The sequence below is a fragment of the Poecilia reticulata genome, chromosome 19, assembly GCF_904066995.2.
Source record: "Poecilia reticulata chromosome 19, P_reticulata-male-v2, whole genome shotgun sequence".
NCBI lineage: Eukaryota > Metazoa > Chordata > Actinopteri > Cyprinodontiformes > Poeciliidae > Poecilia > Poecilia reticulata.
Genome location: NC_088848.1, coordinates 15797453 through 15820323, shown reverse-complemented (window position 1 = coordinate 15820323; position 22871 = coordinate 15797453). Strand labels below are relative to the sequence as shown.

Genomic DNA, 22871 nt, shown 5'->3' with positions numbered 1-22871 from the left:
GACTGGAAACAAGCTCATATTTTGTGCTGAGAAGTTACTCATTAGTTTTATGTTATTTCAAGTGTACTAAGGTGTTTGCACTAGAAACTAGATCAAAACTACTTGGTAAGATTGTGTGTTTTTGCAGCGTTTAATTTGTTGCACTTTCTCAATCAGATACTTCAATATGTCTGAACAGGAGAAGCAAAAGTAGATTAAATAAACCCACCATCTAAACATTTGCTTTACCTGGTAGAGGTTAAAATGTCAGCTGATGAAAAGTTTAGGTTTTCTTTAGACAAGCGTCCTTCGATAGCTCTGACGTATAGCTGATTGAGAGGCCTTCTGGTGCCATTTAATGTTTTAATTTTATAGTTCGGTTTCCCGGCAGTCTGCTGAAGGTCTGTTGCTGGAAGAAGAGTCAGTAGCTTTCAAACGCCGGTATTTCTCGACTATCACGATCCATCTTGGAAATTTACACCCGAGACAATAGTTTTGGGTCTCCCCTCCTCCGGAGGAAAGTCTCTGAAGTCTCTGTGATGGTTAGAAACCCTCAGGGGTCAATCAGAGGAACAGGGGTCATGTTCTGCACCAACTGGAGCATGAAACCAAAGAAGAAGAGGAGGAGGCTCTAATAGGGAGGTGAGCACCAGTTGTTTCTAGAGCACCCCATAGCATATAGAAATGAAATTAGAAAGTGTCCCGGGATGTTTTTTTTTTAATCAGAACAACCGATTAAATCAGCTACATCTTCTGCTGCTCAAGTTCAAAACCAATAAAATGAACCGGATCTGCCTTCTGCAATCATCTGAGGCGGCTGCTTCTTAAAACTGGGGACTAAATTTAACACAAAAGATATAAAACTCTGAGCTGTAAACTGGGGTTTACTCTGCAGCTCAGAGCCTGATGAGGTCGAAGCTTTGAAGAGTGATTGTACTGTAAAGGGCTTTCCAGAGACCAAGAGCTGTAAAAGTGTCCGATCAGAAGAATCAAAGTTTAAGTTACACGCTACAATCTGGTAATAAAAAAAGAAACTCAATTAAATAACAGCATCATCCATCAAAGGTATTTATACACAGCAAGATTTTCCAGAAGTCACTGTGAGAGCAAAAAGAGGGTAAGAGGGTGGGGGGCACTGATGTGAAGAAAGATCTGAACGTTGGGGTCATTGCTGTCCTCCTGAGTCACAGCAGGTTTTATTTGAGTTATCAGGGGAAATATTTAACAGTTTAGGCCCAAAACAGATAGGAGCTGCTGAAAAGAGGGACAATAACAAACAAGATTAAATCATGTCTGGTTCAATTTTTCTTTTTTTTAGATTTGTGGATGTAAACAAGTGCATCCTTCTGCGCCTTCAGCGGCCAGGGGAAGACCGAGGCGTCACTGCGAGTTGGACAAAATAACGAAGGAGGGGCATCTGAATCTTGCAACTGGATCTGCTGAAGTTAGGACTTTGAGGGGTGGAAGTTCTGTGGAGGGTCTTAACTGCGGGGCAGGCTGCAGATTTCACAGTGCTCTGTGCCGGGCTGGTTCATGAAGGTGCAGTGGAGGCAGGACCACATGGCTGAGGAGGACGCCGGCGCCGCGGGGCCGCCCATGGCTTCGTAACCCAGGGAGCTGGACTGCTGCCCGCCCACCGTGCCTGAGGAGGGCAGGAACAGGTTACCATGACGATACCATGGCGCAGAGTTTGCAGGGCATCAATGAGTAAGCGTCAATTGAATTTTAAGCTAGGAGAATGAAGGTTTATAAAAATATGCTGAGCACAAAGTTAGTTAAACAGCAGCTATTTAAACTGTAATAACGTTGCAGTATTTACAGGTTTGCATACTTTTCCCAGCGTAAAATTCAAGCACAAGGCAAGATTAAAATATAGTTTAATGTTATGTTTAAAAACGTCTCTCTGCCTGGTCCAAGATCAAAACGACCAAAAATCCCCTGATTTCAATAATGCTACTTAATGTATAAAATATAAGATAACCTTTTATTTCATTGAGCCATTAGGAATTAAATGCTTAAACTCCATATGGAAAGAAAGTTACACAAAAAGAAAATTTCTAAAAAAATGTTCTTCATGTTCTTCATCAAATAGAAATAATTTTGATAATTGTTACTGACCTAAGCAAGACAAGTTTAATCTGATTTAACTTCAGACAGCGGGACAAAAATGCGTCAGTCTTTTCATTAGGCGTATGTAAAGATGTGGTTTCAACTGTAAATAATGTTTACCAAATTTATAGGCTTTTAGTCAAACTGTAGATTACACTTTATGACAAAAATGTGCAGCTTGAATATCAAGCACTTTCAAGGACTTTGTACAGAAACACTTTCCAAACCTTGAAAACATTTAATTGAAACTCGAGCATTTTTAAGAGATCTCAAGTCGTATGAACAGTGAATTTAACATTAAAAGAGAATGAGTAGAAGAGAAAAGAAGCATATTTAGTAAATGTTGATGCAACTTACTGCAAAGCTGCTCTATGGTGGCCCACTGCTCAGACTTCTTCCAGGTCTGTGCCAGCTCCTCATTGGACGTCTTCACTGCCTCCAGAAGAAGGCCAATACTGTCCTGCAATAAAAATAAAAGAACCTCATCCTCAGTGATCCAGAACACCAGAAACAGAAGAGTTTTATGTTCTTCTCTTTGAGTTTCTGGAAACAAGAAATGCAAATGTGCTAAAACGTTTTACTGTATATTTTCCAAAAGTTTTTCCAAATTACCCTAAATGGAGTGATTTCCAGATGCGAGGAATATCTGGCTTTAACCGGGGCCAGCATCGCAAAAATAAAAACAGCTGGAAAACGCGAGGAGCGATTGGGCTTTGGAGCATCGACTCACCCTCAGAGGCATGACTTCGTTGGTGACGAGGAAGAGGAGCAGATGGAAGTCTGACACGATGTCCAGGAATGACGCAGAGGAGCACTGAGACAGGTACGTGGCTAAACTGTGAAAATCCTGCAAGCAAACATTCAAATTCACTAAGAAGTTTCCTTCTGTTTTTTTTTTTACCTTTTCATAAAATGAAGTCACAGAACTGGTTGAGAAAGCAGAAAGCACTCACTTGTGTCTCTCCAAGGATGTCGCGGTTTTCAATTGGGAAGCGTTGTGTGGAGGTGAAGGTGTACTGAGGGTCCTTTGGGAAAGTTGTGGTGATCTAAAGAAAATACATTTATTTTAATCACGTCAAACACCTGCAGTAATATACATAAAGCAATAACACAAACACACAGTGAGAAACAGACAAGTGCCAAACTCACATCTATGATAAGGTACTCGACAGGAAGAGGTCGAGCTAGAAATGTGACATCATTCCCAAATTTATCTTTGTCCTGTTGGGAAAAAAAAAAGATAAACAGAAGCAAATTTACCATCTGAAATAAAACAAATCCTACCAAGTCTTCTGCAGTGGTTTGCTTGACACCGATCGATGAGTCTCACCTTGTAGAAGACGTCTGGTACGTACTGCTCAGGGCTGGACTCCTTAGCGTAGCCGAGCTCAGGAGCGTCTTTGCAGGGCAGCAGGCACTCGTCTCTCACCAGAGCCATGCACTGATTGGACACCTGGTAGCCTTCAAAGTGGACCTGATTATCTGGACCACCTGCACACAGAACATGCATATGAAGAAAGGTCAACATTTACTCCAAACCCATAAGATTAAAATTTCCTCAAAGCCAGTTTTATTAAAACATTTTTTAATACAAGCAAAAAACACCAGACAAAAGCCAAAATGTTGCAAAAGGGTTCTTCACTCCTCTGCCTAAAAGCTTTTCAGCTGTAACTTAGTAAAAAGAAATAAATAATTATTGTGCTCTTTTCAGGACATTTGTTACTAATTTAACTTCCTGTGAACTATCAATCGTTAGTTTAGGAAAACATCGGTTAAGCGAGTTCATAAAGCAAAAACAGAGTACGACTAAAAATGTGCCAAATATGTGAAACAATCGGAGCCAACTTTCAGCTTTGCTCAGCACAAAGAAGCAACTAAAAGAGGCCAAATGGAAAATGTTGCAGAGGGAAATGCGAGTCCAAAAGATAACAGAGTTACTCCACAGAAGGCTAAGAAATGTTTCTAAAAAAAAAAGAAAATTGACCTGCTCTACTTATGGGGTCATATCTGACAAGAAGAGTAAGAAACTGGGATGTGTTTTTTACATTTACAGTACAGATTCATGGCAATCAACATCAGTACTAAATGCTGAAATCATATTGTGTAAAACAATAAATAATAAACCGTCTCTGACTGACCTGGCTTTAATTAATTAGCAGCAATCCACATATTCCCTTTTTTGTCACACTTAAATATCATAAAGTTGAAAAAAAAATGGTAGGATTTATATATTATTTACCACTATTAAAAGAAAAAGTTAAGACAATGAATAAAAATAATCTAACCTGTAGCGACAACAGTCACAAACTTGGATCCAAAGTATCCGTCTCGAGACAGCCTGCAGGGGTTTGAGTGTTGGTTCTGGAAATATCCGGACGTGATGCATTCCTCAGCGCTCAGGTAGAAGGAGTCCTGTCAGATGTATGAGAACATTTTTGATCGAATAGAAACACAGCGGCATCAGTCCGACACTCAGCCCATCTTTAACTTGGGCCCGTTCTCACCTGGTTTCTTGTGTAGCGGACAGTCCCTATCCTTGTGTCCTCAGACAACAGATCGGTGAAGATCCAGCCCACCTACGAAATACAGAGGAAAAACTATATCATTACCTTTGTTTTGGTAAACTAAACTAACAAAAGATATTCAAGTATGAAAATAATCACATTTCTGTTGCATTTTTGTTCACAAACATGAAAAACTGACTCAAGTTATTGACAAAAAAAAACATCCACAGCTTCAGTCTGTTAAGCTTCATAAAAATCCCTCATCCTCAGTGCACAAATCTAAATCACATTGTGTGCAGGAACTCTGAAACACAAAGGAGATAAATGTTGCAACTGCAGCTTCCCAACACATCGGCCAGGTCTACTGTTTGGAGGAATGAGCGTGTGATTCAGCAGGTTAAACTCTTCAGTGTTTGAGACATCTTAACCCGTTAGAGAAAGCATAAATCCGCGTTGAGCTCTGAGGGCAGCGCATTCAGACGCAGCCCTGCTGCAGGGAAAACAGACCCACCTTGCAGAGCCCCAGTTTGGCAGCAATTTCATCTACAGCTGCAGCTTTGGGATCCTCCAACAGCTCCAAACTGTTCTGGGTCGCACTCTGAAACAAAACAAAACACAAAATTCAACCTACCGAAAGGCAAATTAATGTAATATATGAGATTTATTGGGTGAGACTTTCACCTGCGGGGGCTCATAGATGGCTGCCACCTCAGCTCTGATGCCCAGCGGGATGTCTGTGTGCTCGGTGTACCGGCCGTATAGGTAGCCCATCCTCTGACTGCCTGTTTTCCTCCAGAAGTCCAGGAATCGGTCGGCGATGGTGTGGTTCTCAAACATGATGTTGTCTACATGTCTGTATTTCTGGAGCAGACATTCAGAGAAGAGAGAATTGCTTCAAGTTTTGCATGTGCACTAGGCTTTGAATATCTGGCTTAAGTTATTTTAGAGGCTCTCAAAGTTTGGACCTAGTTTTATAATCTGTGACCTGATGTCATCTTTATACATGGCATCACACTACTGTGTATGTTGGGCCCGGAAGATGCTCTCCAGTATCGGCTTTCTATTTGCCAAACACAATCTGATCTCCAGTTACACGAGGCCAAACTCTCACGGCTCCTATGTACAACAAAAATGTGCCAATTTTTCTAAAATGATACTCACTGAAATGACCCAACAAACTTTCTCATGCTACACCATGTAGACGCTCTGTCTGCACCGATGAATATTCACTCACCTCAGCATGTTTAATGTGTGGACCCGTTTCAACACCTGGTTTCTGAATAATCAATTTATTATGGATAATTGACCTTTTGGGGTCACTAACCTCAAATAAGACGAACATTACTGGCTGCACTGCAACTCACCCATTTCTTGCCATCTGTTGAATGAATGATGACTCACAGTTGTGGTTAATGTCTAATTCAGATACTACATTAAAAAAATAGCAATAAAAGTTAATTTAAGGATTTTATTTGGGCTCCTATACTTAAAAGCCACAGCTTTACATCTAGACGGCTACATTTTAAGCATGAAGGAAATATAACGAATAAATTATGCCGCCACTATATTTTTTCTGCTACTTCAGCAAAACATAACAAATGTACTTGGTTTTGTTTGAAATGGGAAAGACTGAATTTAAATTAAAAAAAATAAATAAAGTTTTGCCACCAACATTAAAGGGGTCGTGATTAAGCCTGCTGCAATAAGAAATTAATTAATGCCATAATATATCAATTTGATAATTTTGTATTCTGATTAGTAATATATTATTGAAGGGCATTTTTGTTTATAATCCAGACTTCATAATGTGTTTCATTCATTGTTTTAGTTGGGTGTGGTTTTTATTTCTGTTTTATTTATTATTTTTTGTTGTGTTTTACTTTGAAATACCTTCCAGTTCCAGTGTGAAGGGCTCTGTACAAAATCAAAAGTTTAGCAGCCTTTAACATAGCAAACTTGCATTATTATGCCATCATCTATGTATTACTTGAAAATGGTTTCAAAACAACAATATTATAATTTATAGAAACAATTTCTGGGAAAATTTACCATCCAGTACAATTTGCTACTGACAAATTTTACTGGATTACTCATAATTTCTTATGCATCACTACTGTTACTGTATTTAGTGCGTTGTTTGCAAACATTTAGATTTAACTAAACTTAAAGGATTATTAAGCAGCAGGTAACAAGAAGACCTGATCAAGACATCCAATAATGTTCCATAAAAATGTACAGAGGATCCGTTTGGGACCGGGTGGGGCGGCGCACCTGTCTGTTCAGAGTGATGGCACTGGGCTGGCATTTGGTGCAGATCCCCTCGGGCCAGGGAGGATGACCCTCACATCCTGACTTTATCTTACAGCTGATGTTCTCCAAAGCTGCAAACTTCCCTCTGCGGGAGATCAGGACAGAGTTGGTCTCTCAAGTGGAGACCATGAACATTTCTGCTGGTAAAATGAAAAACGACAACAAACGTCTCACTTGTCAGCTCCACCGGTCAGCTTGCGAAGGTACGCGTGGAATGACATGTGCTTCACCGGTGGGTCGAGGTGGTTCAGGTAATCTTCGTCAAAAGGCTGGAGAGACAGAAACAGCGTCCTTCAGGGTTAGTCAAGTTAACGTTTGATCCCATCGGGTTTAAGGAACTGGTATAGAACGAAATTACCTCTAACGGTACACAGTGCACACATTTTCCAAGGGCACCATGACGACATCTGGAAGAAGAATCAAGATTTATGAAGTTTCCCAGCTTCTGCTTTTGGCTTAAATGTTTGCAGCCGGTCGGCTTTGGGTCTTACAGCTGTGAGTCTCTGTTCCTGTAGATCTTGCCGTCTTGTTTGGCCAGATACTGATCGATCTGATCCTCCTGTACCTGTGGCGCCGAGGAGGACCGAGGGATCAACGAGGACGAAGACGAGGACGAAGAAGAGGACGAGATGGATGGCAGCGATGAAGATGTGTGTGGGGTCGCCGTGTCCATTACCTCTCCCGAAGAAGAGGAGGATGATGCAGAGGGGAACAGAAACAACATGTCCCCATGCCTGTAGCAAAAAAAAAGGATTAAACAACATTGAAAGTGGTAAAGAAAAAAAAACAGCAGCATTTTAAAACATTTGCCACATTCACAAATGTAATTTCATGATAAACAGTGGGTTCCTACACTTTTTTACTAACATTAAATATAATAAAAGTAAAAATTTATCTGATATCCATTTAAACTCTACAAAACTTTTAAAAAAGGAAACTAAATAGGGCTGCAGAATATATTAAACATATTTAAAGGAGAAATCTTTCAATAACTTGAGCTGAACTGAGACAGAAACGCTCTCGATCTTTAGTTTCCTTGAACTTACTTGATCTTTAGTAGGTTGAGGGATTTGTTCTGGGACAGAACCTCTCCGGTCTTGTTGCGGTTTATATAAACAGAAAACCCATTGGAATTGAACCCAAACTCTTTGGCCACCTGTGGGAGACAACATCTGTTACTACATGCATATGAAATGCTTACATTGTTGAAGACTCACCTTCTGAAACACAGGTGTCAAACTCATTTTCATTTTACGCCACATCAAGATCATGAATGACTCAAAGGGCCGGTTGTGGCAGAATGTATTGATAAACCTACTCATTAATCTGGTAAAATAAGAATAAATAACAATTCCTTAGTTTGGTGAGTATTTCTTAAAGTTAGAGAATATTGAAAATCTTTTCACACTGATGTAATTTGGCAGAAAGTGGATAAAAACAGCTTTGATTTCACTGATGATAAAACAATATTTAAAACCTAATTGTTATCTTCAGGGTCCTACTGATACAGGCTTCTAGAACCAGAAAGGGCTCTACGGGTCTGGAAAGTCAGAATCCCGAGCCACAAGTGTCTCTTTGAACCTACCACAACGGCTCTTAATACTTTTATACATCTTATAATGATATATGATCAACTAATATTTAAAATGTAGCTGCAATGTCAAGGTTTTCCCTTCTTTGTCATGTAATAACTGCATTGAATTGAACGTTTATTAGATTTAATTTTTGTTTTTTTGGGTTTTAAATTATGAGGGTTCTTTCCACAACATCTTCCACAAATATCTAGATCTTACTGAAAAAATATTATTCATCCATTTTTACATTTTACTTTATTTTAAAACCCCAAAAAAGTGTTTCTTCAAAAAATGACAACAAAATTAGATCTTTATCTATATCTTTTTTCCAAAAGGTCAACCAACGTTTTCTGGAAAACCTTGTTGCAGACTCTTGTTCTAGAGTCTGGAGGGCCACATAAAACCTTATGCTGTGCCAGATTTGGCTCCTGGATTTGACACGTTCTAAACGTTTTCCGAACAATAACAAATCATGCCATTAGTTCTGTAAAGGTTAAATATCAGCCACTCAGTCAAAGCAGATTAGCAGAGAGCTTCCTGGGATGAGAGCCACTCAGCTAGTCGCTCTGCTCTGACCCGATGAAGCTACAGGAAGCTCAGAGTGCAGGAGGGCCTGCTGTATATCCCATTACAGGTAAAACAGCAGAAAGTCAAGCGGAGGCAGACTGGATGATGGTTATTTAGGAGTTACTGAAGTCCGACAGCTGATGAACCTTTGACACTGAACCTTGTCTACAAATCTAAAAATCCTTTCAAGAAAAAAAATGTCTTAACATGTATTATGAGTTAATTAGAAGTTTTACAATCAATTTGAATATCTTTACAAGAAAGTATGCAAGGGGTTCAGTAGATATCTAAGCTGCAGAACCGACACCGTCTCTGCTCGGTCTCACAGTCACAGGTTTGGTTTTGTTTTATCTGGCAGCTGATCGGCAGAAATTGAAACCCGTTCCTCCCATTGATCTGAAGGTTACACCATCCTGCTGCAACCCAGATACATGCATTTTTGATGAGGCGCTGCAGCAACGCTCTGCAACATCTTGATCTATTTTAGGTTTTACAAAGCTAATGCTTCAAACGCAGCTATAATTATTCTACTAGGAGCTTTGGAGAGAGATTTAAAAAAGGAAAATGAGAAACAAACAAGCCCAGATTCAGAGCCAAATAAGTCATGTCTGAGTCATGTCTGAGCTACAAAAAAAAAAAGAAGAAAGAAAAGGAAAAAAAAGCCTGTCCAGCCACTGTGATGAAAAGTGTGGAAATTTTTCCCCACAAGGTACTTGTCAGTACTGGAGGCCTGTAGAGGAGCAGTGCAGGACAGACGTGCTATGAGGCTTCCTGCATTAAGAAAACAACAACAAGCGAATACAAAAAATACCAGAAAAGAAAACAAGCGGAGTTTCTTCAATACTTTTTCTTGGTGGGGTTTTATCTTTCTGATAAAAATTTAATCTGTGTTTGCAAAAGACAATCAAAAAAGTAATTTATGCAAGGATCACACCTGATTACCATCTATTGATGTTTTTAATTTTATCCAATCGCTAACTTTTACCTGTGACATATGGAATACGCCGGTTTGATGCTATTAAAGCTTACAGAAAACCTCCTGTGCTGTAAACCACCATCCTCCACTGTGAAGAGAGAGAAGTGCCGAGTCGAACGAGGTGGCTGTTAACGTTAAATCAATATTTGAGAGTGTGGCTAACATGGACTTAGCGACTTCGTTCACTTCCTCTGCTGCCAACTCTAAAGCAGCATAATCCGCAAATAAACTGCATTATAAATCCAGGTTTTTCTGTTCATCTCCGTCATTGTTCACAACTTCTCCTTCGGTTTGCTGACTGGTTGAAATTCTACCAGAGAAATTCACTTCAATGGGAGAAAGTTCAGACGGAGCAGTGAAGGCAGATGAGAATCAAGCAGAATTGCGTAGGAAGGTCAAGGCGAGGCTACATGAGACTTGGCTCTGTTGCTAACGTTATCTCCACTCGTTTTCTTAAGAAGGCTGAAAGCAACAGTCTCATCTGACACAATAGACATTCGTTTACATTTCCAGCTAAACCAACCTTTTTGGATTAAAGTTTCAAACTGTGGGTTTAAAAACAAAAATCTTAAAAAGCTAGTTGCATCCTGTCACCAGACTTTAGATTTGTCTCCCTTATAAGCCCAACCATCATCTTAGAGGAGGATTTCAGTAAAACCAAAAGATAACAGTTGCTTTAAGTTTTCCCGACAAAATCCTCAAATCCTAACAAACCTTGTTAGCATGTTTCATATTTATGTCACATATGCTTGGCCTTTTCATCCTTGCAGAAGTTCTTTGATAATCATCATCTTAGTGCAAAAGTAACATAATAAGGCAACTAGTTAGGTTATTTTTTTATAAATTCAGTTACACACATGGGAATAACAGCCCTGTAAGCAGATGACGAACATAAATTTTAAGTTATATAGTTTAAAATACCTTTGCAGGTGTTGTTGCACTTGAGCATGAGTCGGTTCATGACCTCTTTGGAGACCATTCATAACTTCTATGACCACCGGCGATTCAACGTGATTTTTTTACCATCTATTCACAGTAAATTGTTCAGTAATGTGATTATATGATTCCAGTAATACCCATCAGCAGGAAGGTTCTCAGTTTCTTTGATCTGATCAGAGGTTATAATCCGTCATATTTTGGCCCAATAATTACTCAGTCCCATAATCCGGAAATAAACTGTAATATAAATCCAGATTTTTCTGTTCATCTCTGTAAATAATTAACCAAAATGCTTCAACTGATGTACAACGGTAAATGAAACCGAAATAATTTATCAACCAGAATGAACTGGTGAAAAGATGAACATTAATCCAGAACTGCTTTTTGCTTGCTTTTCTCTTCGTGTAGACAAACTGCTGAGTGACGTTGTGTGCTGTTCCATGTTAATGCTAAATACCTGTAAGTAGGTTTAAAATAGAAAACTCCCTTTTTAAAACCAATGAAATTATCCATCACGCCTCTATGTGATTTGTGCATAGTGTAAATCAGCTTTGCTCCTGCCCCACTTCTTGCTGTGAAGTGGAACCTAAAGAATGTCCATCCATTACTATCAACTAAACTACATTGTCTGTTAACTACATTGCATGTCTGTTAAGAAAACAGCTGCAAATAGCCCTACTTATTAACTGTATCATATCAGCTTGTTAAACTCTGTATTATTTAATAAAGAGCAGAAAAGCTATATGCTTACTTAAATCTTAATAAACGTAGCAATTGTTCACTCTTATGTTCAGGTCTACGTTTTGAATCAAATATTACAACAGCAACCCTGTTAAAAGTTATATTCTTTTGCAGCAAAAGGGATAATTTAGTTTATGCTATAAATAAATGCAGTTTATGCTGACTGGAAGGAAATGAAGGGTGGCTTAAAATCACATTGGTTTGATATAAATGAGTAAAATTCAGCAAGGGCTCATTTCTTTTTTGACTTGAAAGAGTAGAGCACACTACACATGTGATCGTTTTATATCTACGCTCTGTACCTTTTTCAGAAAAGTAGCCGCTGTCTCCCTCTTGGTGGAAGGGATTTTCTTCATCCCATCTGGGGACTGCACCCTGATTATCTGCATAATCAAACATAGAGGTTAATTCACTTATTGGTGCAATGTTGATTTTTAAAACGCATCTGAAATTGTTTATGAACTAAAGCCCCCCCATGTCAGTTTGTCTCCCCTTGGTCGCCAGTAAAGCATAGACTTTTCTCCCCGTCAGTATAGTGGAGTAATAACATTATGACTACAATGACAGTGCAAAAAAAATGGCGTTAATGCTACTAATGGCTATGAAACCACATGTTGGTCACAAACACGATATTGTGCTTAAATTTCACTGCTTCTGTTTCTGTTCATCTGCGCTGGCTTAATTTAAACCAACAGATCAGTTAGCCTCTTCTAAATCCACCAAACAGATTCCTGCTAATGTACAACTAAAGGGACTAAATACATAAAACTGTGACTCCTATGTTTCTATTATAATATATATTTATATCTCAGTCTTTGAAGTTTTCATGTAAACAGCGGTCATTTCTTTTAGTCGGATGTCCTAAGAGGAGCTATGAGCTAAGTTTAGGCAGTGAGCTGAGCAGGCCGCAGCCACTCTGTGCTAAGGTTAGCTGACGAAGCTAATTCTGCTGCCTCATCGCTCCGGACTCTAGCCGTTAAACGCACCAAGCCGTCCAGATACTTACAATGTTATCCCCCATGACGCCCGGCTCGGAGCTCCAGGTGGACACCGCTGCGCTGCGACACGGTTACTGCAAAAGTCACGAAGCGTCACTGAATAGCAGTCAGCGAAACTCCATCACACAGCTCAAACACCGGTGTTACACACATAAGCGCCCGACGGTTTACGCCAAAATACAGCGTAGCTACGCTTCAGCCACATCGACGATGCCGCCATCTTGAGCAGGGCAAGTTAGGGCAGTTTGATGATCTGATCAATAGTCAGGCCGTCATATTTGAACGTACATTATTTGTTTCTACTGTAATTAATATGTAAAAGTGAAACATTTCTACACCTTTTCATGTCAAAAGTTTATGCTTTTCTAGGCTAAAACTAAGTGTCTTTTTATTCCATTCTTTAGGCAAAACATCAATAAGATAATCTATTATTTTAATAAAGAAAAAACCCACAAAATGTATTGTGTGTTTCTTGACAAAATAAATAAATAAAACCATTTAAATAATTAAAATAAATGCATTACAAATCAGTTATGGGATCAAAATCACACTTCTGCCACTTCTAGTTGAAGTCTTCGAACTGATTACTTATCAGACCATCAAAAAAATTCTAATAAAATACTTCCCGCCCCCCAAACCCCACTAACCCATAATTAGAAGGCAATGTTTGATTTTTAAAAAGGAAATGTCTCCAAAAATGTTGTATTTATAACACAGTACAACGACGTCACACGTGACCCATAAAGCATCGCGAGAACATCCACCATATTGTTTTAAATGCAAACCTGTAAACATAAAAGGCTTGTCTGAAGAAAACTCTAAAAAGTTAGTACTATGAAGACAATTCAAGTCAAAAGGGTATATAAGAAATGAAGCATTGCAAAGTTAAGCAGTGCAGATGGATAAAAAGAAACACGACGGCAAATGATTGAAAAGAAAATGTCCTTCTCCAGGTGAGTCTGCAGATACAGCCACGCTTGACTGACTCAGCCAGAAGTCAGAAAGCTTCTCTGGTTGAATCATATGTTTGAATGCACTGTCCGCATTTTCAGTTGATGCATGTTTTCTTTTTCTGTGGAGTCCAGAGGAAGCTGACTAAAGTGTCAGAATGGGTTGAAGACGTTTATTTCTTCCTGTTCTTAATGTCCCAGCAGCTCCCCTCTATGATCAAAAATTTTAAGACAATAAATTATTTAAACTGGACACAGAATAGCTGAACAAGTAAAAAGTAGGTAAATAATTCCAATTTTAATTATAATATAATTATTAAGAGAAATTGGTGCCCCTTTTAATGCTCACTAACTTTATTCACGTTCACATCAGCCTTTAAAAAGACCCAACCTTCTTGAGATCAATAAGTAAGATAAAAATGTATTTTTTTATTTTTTTTACAAAAACAAGTTTCATTTAAAGTTTACCTAACTCTGGATTAAAATCTCACTTTTCATCCCATTGAACAGGTGAAAGAAGATGGCTGATACACAATGTGATAAAGGGGCTTGGATGGAAAACAGTGGAATCTCAAAGTCAGCAGGGAGAACATCTGTGTTTGGCGAAGAAACCACCAGATCTTCACATGAAGGTAACTATCTTCTGTCTGAGTTAAGCAGAAATTTGTAAAAGAAAAGCAAACTTCCAATGCATCAACACCTGGAGGCTAAATGTCCAGTAATTAGTCAAAACAGCCATAGTTAGTCCCAGAAACATCAACCATTGTTAACTGGAAAGATAAAGAAACCATAATTATCTGTAAATATTTGATTCTAAGAAACATGCAATGCCTTACACTTATGGGTTCCTCAATGTATGTGTAACAAGCCTAAAAATAATTATAATTTTTATTTTGTTGTGGCAAATAAAATATTTGATGAAATCCATTAGGTTTTAGCAACCAACGAGAAAATTATTTATATTTTTACCCACTAGTTAGTTGCAATAGTAATGTCAGATTCTTTTTTTAAAGCCCTCTCTGTTGTATTGTAGAACTAGGCTTTAAACTTTGAAAAAAATGAATTTGTATAATTGCTACAAATTTTCTGCAGAAATCTGTTTGGGTGAGGATGGGCCTTAAGTTGGGTTTTCTTTGGGGTCCAGGAGAGTTAAAATAAGCAGCTGCAGAGCTGAGCAGTTACGTAAATTTGAATATTTGTAAGCTTGCTCACTGTATGAATGCTATGCAGCAAAACAGGAAGAGCTGCTTGGTAGATTCTGAAAGCAGTTTGTATGCATTTATTTTTCCAGAGAGCTGTTTGTTTGTCTGAATAAAACCAAAGAATCACTCCACTTTTAACTCTGACTGTTCCTCTTCTTCCACTTCAGCAGGACTAAACTTGAGTCAAATTGAGTCACTCATTGTTTGTTTATAAAGTTATTACAACATTAATATTTCTGTCATTGCAAAATCCCAGTTAACCCTCAAATCCATGTGTCTATTGAAGGTGATCAGCAGATGTTGGTGGTTAAGGAAGAGGTTCCTGATCTGTGGAGCTCTAGTTTGGACCAGCAGAATCCAACGCTGTTCCGGGTGAAGAATGAAGACTGGACAAAGTTCACTGATCTGGATGGAGAGCTGCTTATTGAGCAGGAAGAGCCCGGCAACACCGGTTTTCCATTCACTGTCGTTAAGGTGAAGATTGAAGACGACAATGAGAACCTTCTCTCATCAGAGTGTCAACACATCAAATCGGAAGACAACAGGAAGGCAGCATCTCCAACCAGCTGCTCACCTGAGCAGATGGGAACAGAAGCTGGCAGAGAGGACCATGGAGTACCAGAACCAGACAGAAATACCCATTTAAATCCAAACACCGACGAAAATGCTTCCACCTCTTCTGAGACTGAAGCCAGTGGTGAGAATGATGATGACGAATGTGATGATAATCTGTCAGGTTCTGGATCTGAACAGGAAGACGGCGACAAAGACTGGGAGGAGACCAGGACGCGTCAGGCAGGAGGAAAGACCTCCAGCTGCTCGGATGATGCAAACTTTTCCAAAACAGAGCAAAATTCAGATTCTCAAAAAGTCCGCAATGAGAATAAAGTATTTGTGTGTGACGATTGTGGTAAGCCATTTTACTATCTGTACCACCTCAAGCGCCACATGGCCCACCACAAAGGAGAGAAACCATTTCAGTGTGACGAATGTGGTAAAAAGTTCACTTTGAGGGGAAATCTGAACCAACACATGACGATTCATAAAGGAGAAAAACCTTTTGCCTGCAACTTCTGCGACAGACGCTTCAGACTGAGCAGCCTTCTTCAGTCGCACGTAGTAACACATTTAGGGTTGAAAGCCTTTACCTGCCAGCATTGTGGAGAAAGATTCACCCGAGAGGGAGCTTTGAAGAGACATGTTGTACGGCACACCGGCGTGAAACCGTTTGCTTGCACTATATGCGATAAACGATTCTACAGAAAGCCCGATTTGAAGTGTCACATGCCGGTTCACTCGAGAGAACAGAGAGCTAGCTCTGCACCGAGGAACTTTGCTTGTGACGAATGTGGCAAAAGATTTATCCACAAGTGCCATGTAACAAGACACATGATCACCCACACTAGAGAAAAAAACTTCAGCTGTGATGTTTGCGGTTTGATGTTTAAGTGGCAGAGCGCTTTAAAGAGACACGAAAAGAAATTTCACAACCAGTAGAAACTGCTCAGATGCCTTTCCTCGTTAATATATTAGGACGAGCTTAATTGTGGGAACCTTTTCGCTGAGTAATAAGATTATTGCTGATTTACCTCCATTGTATGCCCTTAGGTTCTGCACAAGTCTGGTAATATACTGTATACTTCACTCATTTAATACTTTTCCAAGTTCAAATATGAAAAGAATGAAAAGAATTATGGGAAATTGAGTATAATTATTAACTAGATCTTAGGCTTAATTATACAAAGGATAAAATCTGAATTTTTAAAGAATCAATGGCTTCTTGCATTATATGTCTTGAAGATCCTTTGTATAGAAACATCTCAATTTAAATTGTAAACAAAGATATTGATTGATTTGCGTGTGAATGATGTTATTCATTTATTTGACCAGTTTTTACCCAAAATAATGTTTTGCCATTCTTGATTTAGTTGTTCTCATAAGACTTTAGGATTAAAGCACATTGTTAAAAAAAACAAAAAAACTGAAGGATATCAAAACCTTTTGACGTCATTGTTATCACAGAAGGAGGTCCTTGAAACATGAGAAAAAGGGATTATAGGTAATGGGTAAGAAATTATTAAATATTTTCTATATGGTTTCTTACACTATGTGTTGAATGCAGTGATAACTTTTTTTTTCTTTGTTTACACACGAATAGGTGAAAATCTGTCATATGATTTAGTAAGAAGTACAGACACTTAAAAAGATGAGGACAAACACTGTGCCCGGAACGATAATAATTAATAAAACCTTATATAGGACTTTTGCTGTGTGTGTTTAATTGAGTCGCTGTTTCTTCTCGGAGGTTTAATTAAATTCAGTTTCAGTGGTAATTCACAACAAACGTAATCTCAAGACAAAACAAAAGACAGATCCAATTCAAATCCAGAAATGATATAAATTCAAATTAAAAAAGACTTTATTTATCCTAAAGGAAAGTTAAATAAAATAATATAAATCTAATTATATCAGTTAATTAAATAAGTGACAGATAAGTCGGTCACTTCAAATTTTCTTCAATCAAGATGTAGCCGACCAGAATCAGAGGATGGGAATCGCCTACAATGTTGTTTGTGGGGTTGAATTTTTTTTTCTCAACAGTCACATTTTGTGACTTTCTAAAATGCTTTAAATTTCAACATAATAGTTGTCAGTTTTAACAACGTAAAACATTATAGAACAGACCCAATTGTGCTACATATCATGTGCATTTGTTTATCTTTTTAAATCCAACTTAGTCTAATTTGATATTTTTATCAACACGGGAGGTCGATTTTTTTTTTTTTACTTAATATAAAACTAGATTTCTACAATACGTCGTAGAAAAACATCTAGCGTATGTTTGACAAATTCATAACGTTGTACAGTTAAGGAAAATACATAAAACTATTTTAGACTCCAATGTTTTTAGTTAGAAAGTAATGTTGACAATATTCTTGAATTGTCCACTTTCATGAGCAACTTATGAACTGAATGCGTTAGGTTCCTCCAGTAGATGGCAGCAGGGCGACCCTTAAGACGCAAACTGCTGTTGTAGAGTGTCTTTTGAAGTGCCTCATCAAAATACAAAAAAAAAATCTGTGACAACAAACTTGATTTTAGATATTCTGCTATTAGTGTAGAATAATCTAATCCATGTTTGAAGAGTCAACGCGTTGTAGTTTTTAAACTAGAGCAGACTGAAGTTGCTGAAGCTGTAAAACATTAGGTAACCTCATTACCCGTTTCTTAAATAGGAAGCTGCTAAGGAAAGAGGGCTTGCGATGCGCCATAATTTAAAAGAAGAAGAAGAATAGTAGCGGGAAGATGGAGCTGCTCGGTGTCCCAGAGGAGCAGGTTGTTGGTAGAACCCAAACAGCTGGTAAGAAAAAAAAACTATATGAGGATAATTAAAACAACAACAAAAAATACTTTATGCCAAAGGGAAATTAAATGTTGTCGTAAATAAGTATCTTTACTCTTTGTGGATGGCGACACCAAGGTGTCTATGCATTGTAGTTTTGGAGCTGGAGCAGTTCTCGTGTGATTCAAATCAGGGGTGGAAATTAGAACCCGCCACTGGCCAAATGCGGATAAAAATATGAAGTGGTGTGTAAATTGGAGCAACTCACCCGCCACTGTGGCGGGTTGACAATTTGAACAGAACAAAAAAAAATAAATAAAAATAAGCTGCATTCAATTTGAACTTCTGTCCAGGAGAGAACTGACCGCCTGAACTACAGACAGATGCATTTACTGTCTGTCCATATTTGGCGGCCCTACACTGTCATAATTTTAAAAAAAAGTATATTAAATATAGTTTTTATCGACCGCAACAGCCCATTTGGTGATTTTATTGACGGACATTAGCCTTATCCAATGGAATCCCTCGGTTCTCCATGGCGCGCCCCTCCCCTTTAACGTTATAAATAAAGCAATTTCAGCTAACGGTTAGCTGCTAGGGCTGCACAGTGGCGCAGTTGGTAGAGCTGTTGCCTTGCAGCAAGAAGGTTCTAGGTTCGATTCCCGGCCTGGGGTCTTTCTGCATGGAGTTTGCATGTTCTCCTTGTGCATGGTGGGTTTTCTCCGGGTACTCCGGTTTCCTCCTACAGTCCAAAAAACATGACTGTCAGGTTAATTGGCCTCTCCAAATTGCCCCTAGGTATGAGTGTGTGTGTGCATGGTTGTGTGTCCTGTGTGTCTCTGTGTTGCCCTACGACAGACTGGCGACCTGTCCAGGGTGTACCCCACCTCTCGCCCGAAACGTCAGCTGGAGATAGGCACCAGCAACACCTCCCGACCCCATTAAGGGACAAGGGTGCAAGAAAATGGATGGATGGATGGTTAGCTGCTAACCGGAGTCCGAGAAAAGTGAGAGACACGGGTCAGAAAAATTACGACAAAAGCTAAAAAGCACATAAGTCCATTCAGAAAAATGTGTCAAACTAACTATAATTGACAATAATTTAGTTCAGGTTTGAAGTTGTTGTTTTAACTCAGTGGTTCTTAACCTTTTTTGAGGTAACGAACCCCCCAGTTGCATATGCGCATTCCAACACACACCCCCCTCACCTCCCCACAAAATACTTTGCAGTATTCTGATTCTGATTTAGTAATGTAATTATATTAGTTGTGTTACCACCCCCACACCACTAGAGGCAGTACCAACCCCGAAAAGATGCGACTAAGGAGCAGATTTAGACTATAGAATTCGGTAAAAACTGTGAGCTTTACTGAAGTAATTAAAGACACAAGTTCAAATCCATGCTGAGAGTGGAACTCCTTCAATCAGGGCTCCTCCGCAGCCCTGATTAGCTAAGCAATGTAATGTGATCCTCTGCAGCAAGTGATGGCAAAGCGGGGCATCATCACAACTTTACACAAGTGTGTCTTTACCTCCGCGGCAGAGGTTCCGCCGAACCCCTGAGACCGACTCATCGAACACCTGGGGTTTGACCGAACCCAGGTTAAGAACCATTGGTTTTACTATAGTAGGTGAACGATGCTGAAAAATTAGTCATAAAACTTTTTAGAAATGAAAAGTGTGCAAGACACTTGTGGGTGGGGACATTTTCTCAGCACCAGAAAAGTTCTGTTTCAACCCCTGGTTAACAGCCTATTAACGTGTTTCTCATATTTGTCTTTTAATGATAAAAAGATATTAGCTTCGTTTTGTGGAAAAAACGGTGTGAAGAACCTGCTAACCTTAAGTTTTTTCCCAGATTTACTCATTTATGGTTGGTTTAATCAGTGAGGGAGACATACACTTCTAAAGTTAGTGCAACAGAAACAATTGTGGGACTATTAATGATCCTAGTTAATGATTATATCCATGTGTCTTGTAGATAAACAGCAGCTTTTGGTGGTTAAAGATGAGGTTTGTGGTCTATGGAGCTCCAGATTGGTCCAGCAGGACCGAAAACTCCTTCAGATCAAGAATGAAGAGGAAGAACTGAGGTTCAGCCAGGAGGGAGAGAAGTCTGCTGTAAAGATCGACCATGAAGAGAAATCTGAATTTTCAGAACTCTGTCAAATCAAAACTGAACACGACAGAGAAACTGAAGCTTCAACCAGTAGCTCGATGAAAACAGAACATGGTCAATTGGACTATGGAGGACCAGAACCAAATAGAAAATCAGATCCAATTACTCAAATACAGCCAAATACAGATGAAAATTTCTCAGAGTCTTCTGAAACTGAAATCAGTGATATGAATGATTATCATGACAATCTTTCAAGTTGTGTATCTGAAACTGAAGAGAGTGATGAAAGTTGGAAAGAAACCCGGGCATCTCAGTCAGATGTAAACAGCAGTGTTGGAAGTAAAACTGGCAAGAAACCTTTTAGCTGCCCACAGTGTTGTAAACAGCTTATATACCGGCTGTCATTCCTCAAACATCTGACATGTAATTCAGGACAAAACACTCATGAGAAACCATTTGCTTGTGAGGACTGTTGCAAAGCATTCAGGAAACAACCTAGTCTTAAAAGTCACATGAGGATCCACACTGGAGAAAAACCTTTTAACTGTAGGGATTGTGGCAAAGCATTCAGTGAACGACGAAATCTTAAACTTCACATGAAAATCCACACTGGAGAAAAACCTTTTGCTTGTGAGGATTGTGGCAAAACATTCAGGGAACAACCTAGTCTTAAAAGTCACATGAGGATCCACACTGGAGAAAAACCTTTTAACTGTAGGGATTGTGGCAAAGCATTCAGTGAACGACAAAATCTTAAGCGTCACATGAGGATCCACACTGGAGAAAAACCTTTTGCTTGTGAGGATTGTGGCAAAACATTCAGGGAACAACCTAGTCTTAAAAGTCACATGAGGATCCACACTGGAGAAAAACCTTTTAACTGTAGGGATTGTGGCAAAGCATTCAGTGAACGACGAAATCTTAAACATCACATGAGGATCCACACTGGAGAAAAACCTTTTGCTTGTGAGGATTGTGGCAAAACATTCAGGGAACAACCTAGTCTTAAAAGTCACATGAGGATCCACACTGGAGAAAAACCTTTTAACTGTAGGGATTGTGGCAAAGCATTCAGTGAACGACAAAATCTTAAACGTCACATGAGGATCCACACTGGAGAAAAACCTTTTGCTTGTGAGGATTGTGGCAAAGCATTCAGTGAACAATTTGGTCTTAAATGTCACATGAGGATCCACACTGGAGAAAAACCTTTTGCTTGTGAGGATTGTGGCAAAGCATTCAGGACACAACATGGTCTTAAAAGTCACATGAGGATCCACACTGGAGAAAAACCTTTTAACTGTAGGGATTGTGGCAAAGCATTCAGTGAACGACAAAATCTTAAACGTCACATGAGGATCCACACTGGAGAAAAACCTTTTCCTTGTGATAAATGTGGTAAAACATTTAGATACTTAGATAGTCTGAAGGCTCACATGACATTCCACACAGTTTGTTTCTCACCTGTGTGAGAAACTGTTTCTCACACAGGTGAGAAATGGTTTCGGTGTGAGGAATGTGGTAAAACATTTGGCTTATATTGAACTCTGAAAAACCACATAATTCATAAAGGAGGAAAAACCATTTGCTTGCAGCAGCTGTGACGAATGTTTCAGACTTCGTAGTGATCTCCACAAACGAATTGTAATACACACAGGGTGGCAACCATTTGGTTGCAGTTATTGTGGAGCTTCTTTCACTCACCAGGGAAATCTGAATAGAAACATTAGACACCACACAGGTGAGAAACCGTTTTTCTGTGACTGTTGTGATAAGAGGTTTTCTGAAAATTCACATCTGACGCGTCATGTGTCAACACATTAAAGAGAACAGAAGGTAGCGACTGGAATAAGAAGGCATGCCTGTAATGAATGTGGTTAAAAATATACTCTAAAGTAATTCTTACAGCGCACAAGTACTCACTCAGGAGAAAAACCTTTCAGCTGCAGTGTTTGTAGTGAGTTTTACATCCCATGATAGTCTGAAGAAACATACAGAGAAACGCACAGAGAGCTCATAGTCAATAGAAACTGCTCAACGTACAGAGCGATGTACGTTGAGCAGTTTTTGAACATTTGTTCAAAAATGTTTTGCAATACACATCTGAACTAGTGTTTGTTCTACTGTATTGTCAGTGTTTTCTGTCATTTGTTCGTGTATGCAGTTTGAAAGGTGGATTTGAGTTGTTAAACTTTTTGGAATAAAGAAATTTCATATTAAAAGTTCAGTTTTAAACTTTCTTCACTAACTCTTTTGGTTTCTTTTATTGTTTCTGAACACAGAAATGTCACCACAACAAAAAGACTTTCTATTTTTTATTATTATTTTTATAAATAACTTTGATCAACTGTTCCAAAGGTTTTGTCTTTGTATTTTGGATGCCTTTTCCATTCTTTTCAGCACAGTCCTGATTTAAAAAAACAAACAAAACAAGCAAAAAAAAAAAGTGACTGGGTATTGCAGGAACTAACTGATGCCAGAAGATGGCAACAGGGAGACGCTTAAAAATGAAATTTACCAAACTAAAAAGTGCTTTTGGTTGACCAAAAGCAACCAGATG

The 22871-nt window shown here is 38.9% G+C and overlaps 3 protein-coding genes across 3 annotated transcripts; 2 read left to right on the top strand and 1 right to left on the bottom strand.

Moving 5' to 3' along the window:
* Window positions 1–1033: 1033 nt before the first annotated feature.
* On the bottom strand, window positions 1034–12914 carry nploc4 (NPL4 homolog, ubiquitin recognition factor). Its single transcript, XM_008437510.3, has 17 exons — window positions 12706–12914; window positions 12002–12082; window positions 7949–8058; window positions 7394–7636; window positions 7261–7309; window positions 7077–7171; window positions 6864–6987; window positions 5274–5453; window positions 5104–5190; window positions 4593–4664; window positions 4374–4500; window positions 3419–3579; window positions 3238–3309; window positions 3042–3134; window positions 2819–2935; window positions 2446–2548; window positions 1034–1621 (listed from the first exon to the last, which is right to left on the bottom strand). Exons 1-17 carry the CDS (start codon window positions 12718–12720, stop codon window positions 1461–1463), a joined length of 1890 nt encoding a protein of 629 aa, XP_008435732.1. The 5' UTR covers window positions 12721–12914; the 3' UTR covers window positions 1034–1460.
* A 523-nt stretch (window positions 12915–13437) lies between these two features.
* LOC103481768 (uncharacterized) lies at window positions 13438–16830 on the top strand. The gene is made up of 3 exons (XM_008437507.3): window positions 13438–13650; window positions 14158–14279; window positions 15136–16830. The coding sequence occupies exons 2-3, from the start codon at window positions 14168–14170 to the stop codon at window positions 16344–16346; spliced, it is 1323 nt and encodes a 440-aa protein (XP_008435729.1). The 5' UTR covers window positions 13438–13650; window positions 14158–14167; the 3' UTR covers window positions 16347–16830.
* A 1003-nt stretch (window positions 16831–17833) lies between these two features.
* On the top strand, window positions 17834–22026 carry LOC145549071 (uncharacterized). The gene is made up of 2 exons (XM_081600427.1): window positions 17834–18210; window positions 20174–22026. Exons 1-2 carry the CDS (start codon window positions 18156–18158, stop codon window positions 21781–21783), a joined length of 1665 nt encoding a protein of 554 aa, XP_081456553.1. The 5' UTR covers window positions 17834–18155; the 3' UTR covers window positions 21784–22026.
* The last annotated feature ends 845 nt before the right edge of the window (window positions 22027–22871 follow it).

What these genes read in the sequence shown, in the direction of transcription:
- nploc4 (XM_008437510.3), bottom strand. An exon ending in AGGAACAGAGACTCACAGCT is followed by an intron (nt 7,310 to 7,393) that starts GTAAGACCCAAA and finishes TTCTTCTTCCAG; the next exon opens with ATGTCGTCATGGTGCCCTTG. An exon ending in ACATCCTTGGAGAGACACAA is followed by an intron (nt 2,936 to 3,041) that starts GTGAGTGCTTTC and finishes GTTTGCTTGCAG; the next exon opens with GATTTTCACAGTTTAGCCAC.
- LOC103481768 (XM_008437507.3), top strand. Translation starts at nt 14,168, where the DNA reads ATGGCTGATACACAATGTGATAAAGGGGCTTGGATGGAAAACAGTGGA. An exon ending in CACCAGATCTTCACATGAAG is followed by an intron (nt 14,280 to 15,135) that starts GTAACTATCTTC and finishes TGTCTATTGAAG; the next exon opens with GTGATCAGCAGATGTTGGTG.
- LOC145549071 (XM_081600427.1), top strand. Translation starts at nt 18,156, where the DNA reads ATGGAGCTGCTCGGTGTCCCAGAGGAGCAGGTTGTTGGTAGAACCCAA. An exon ending in TGGTAGAACCCAAACAGCTG is followed by an intron (nt 18,211 to 20,173) that starts GTAAGAAAAAAA and finishes TGTGTCTTGTAG; the next exon opens with ATAAACAGCAGCTTTTGGTG.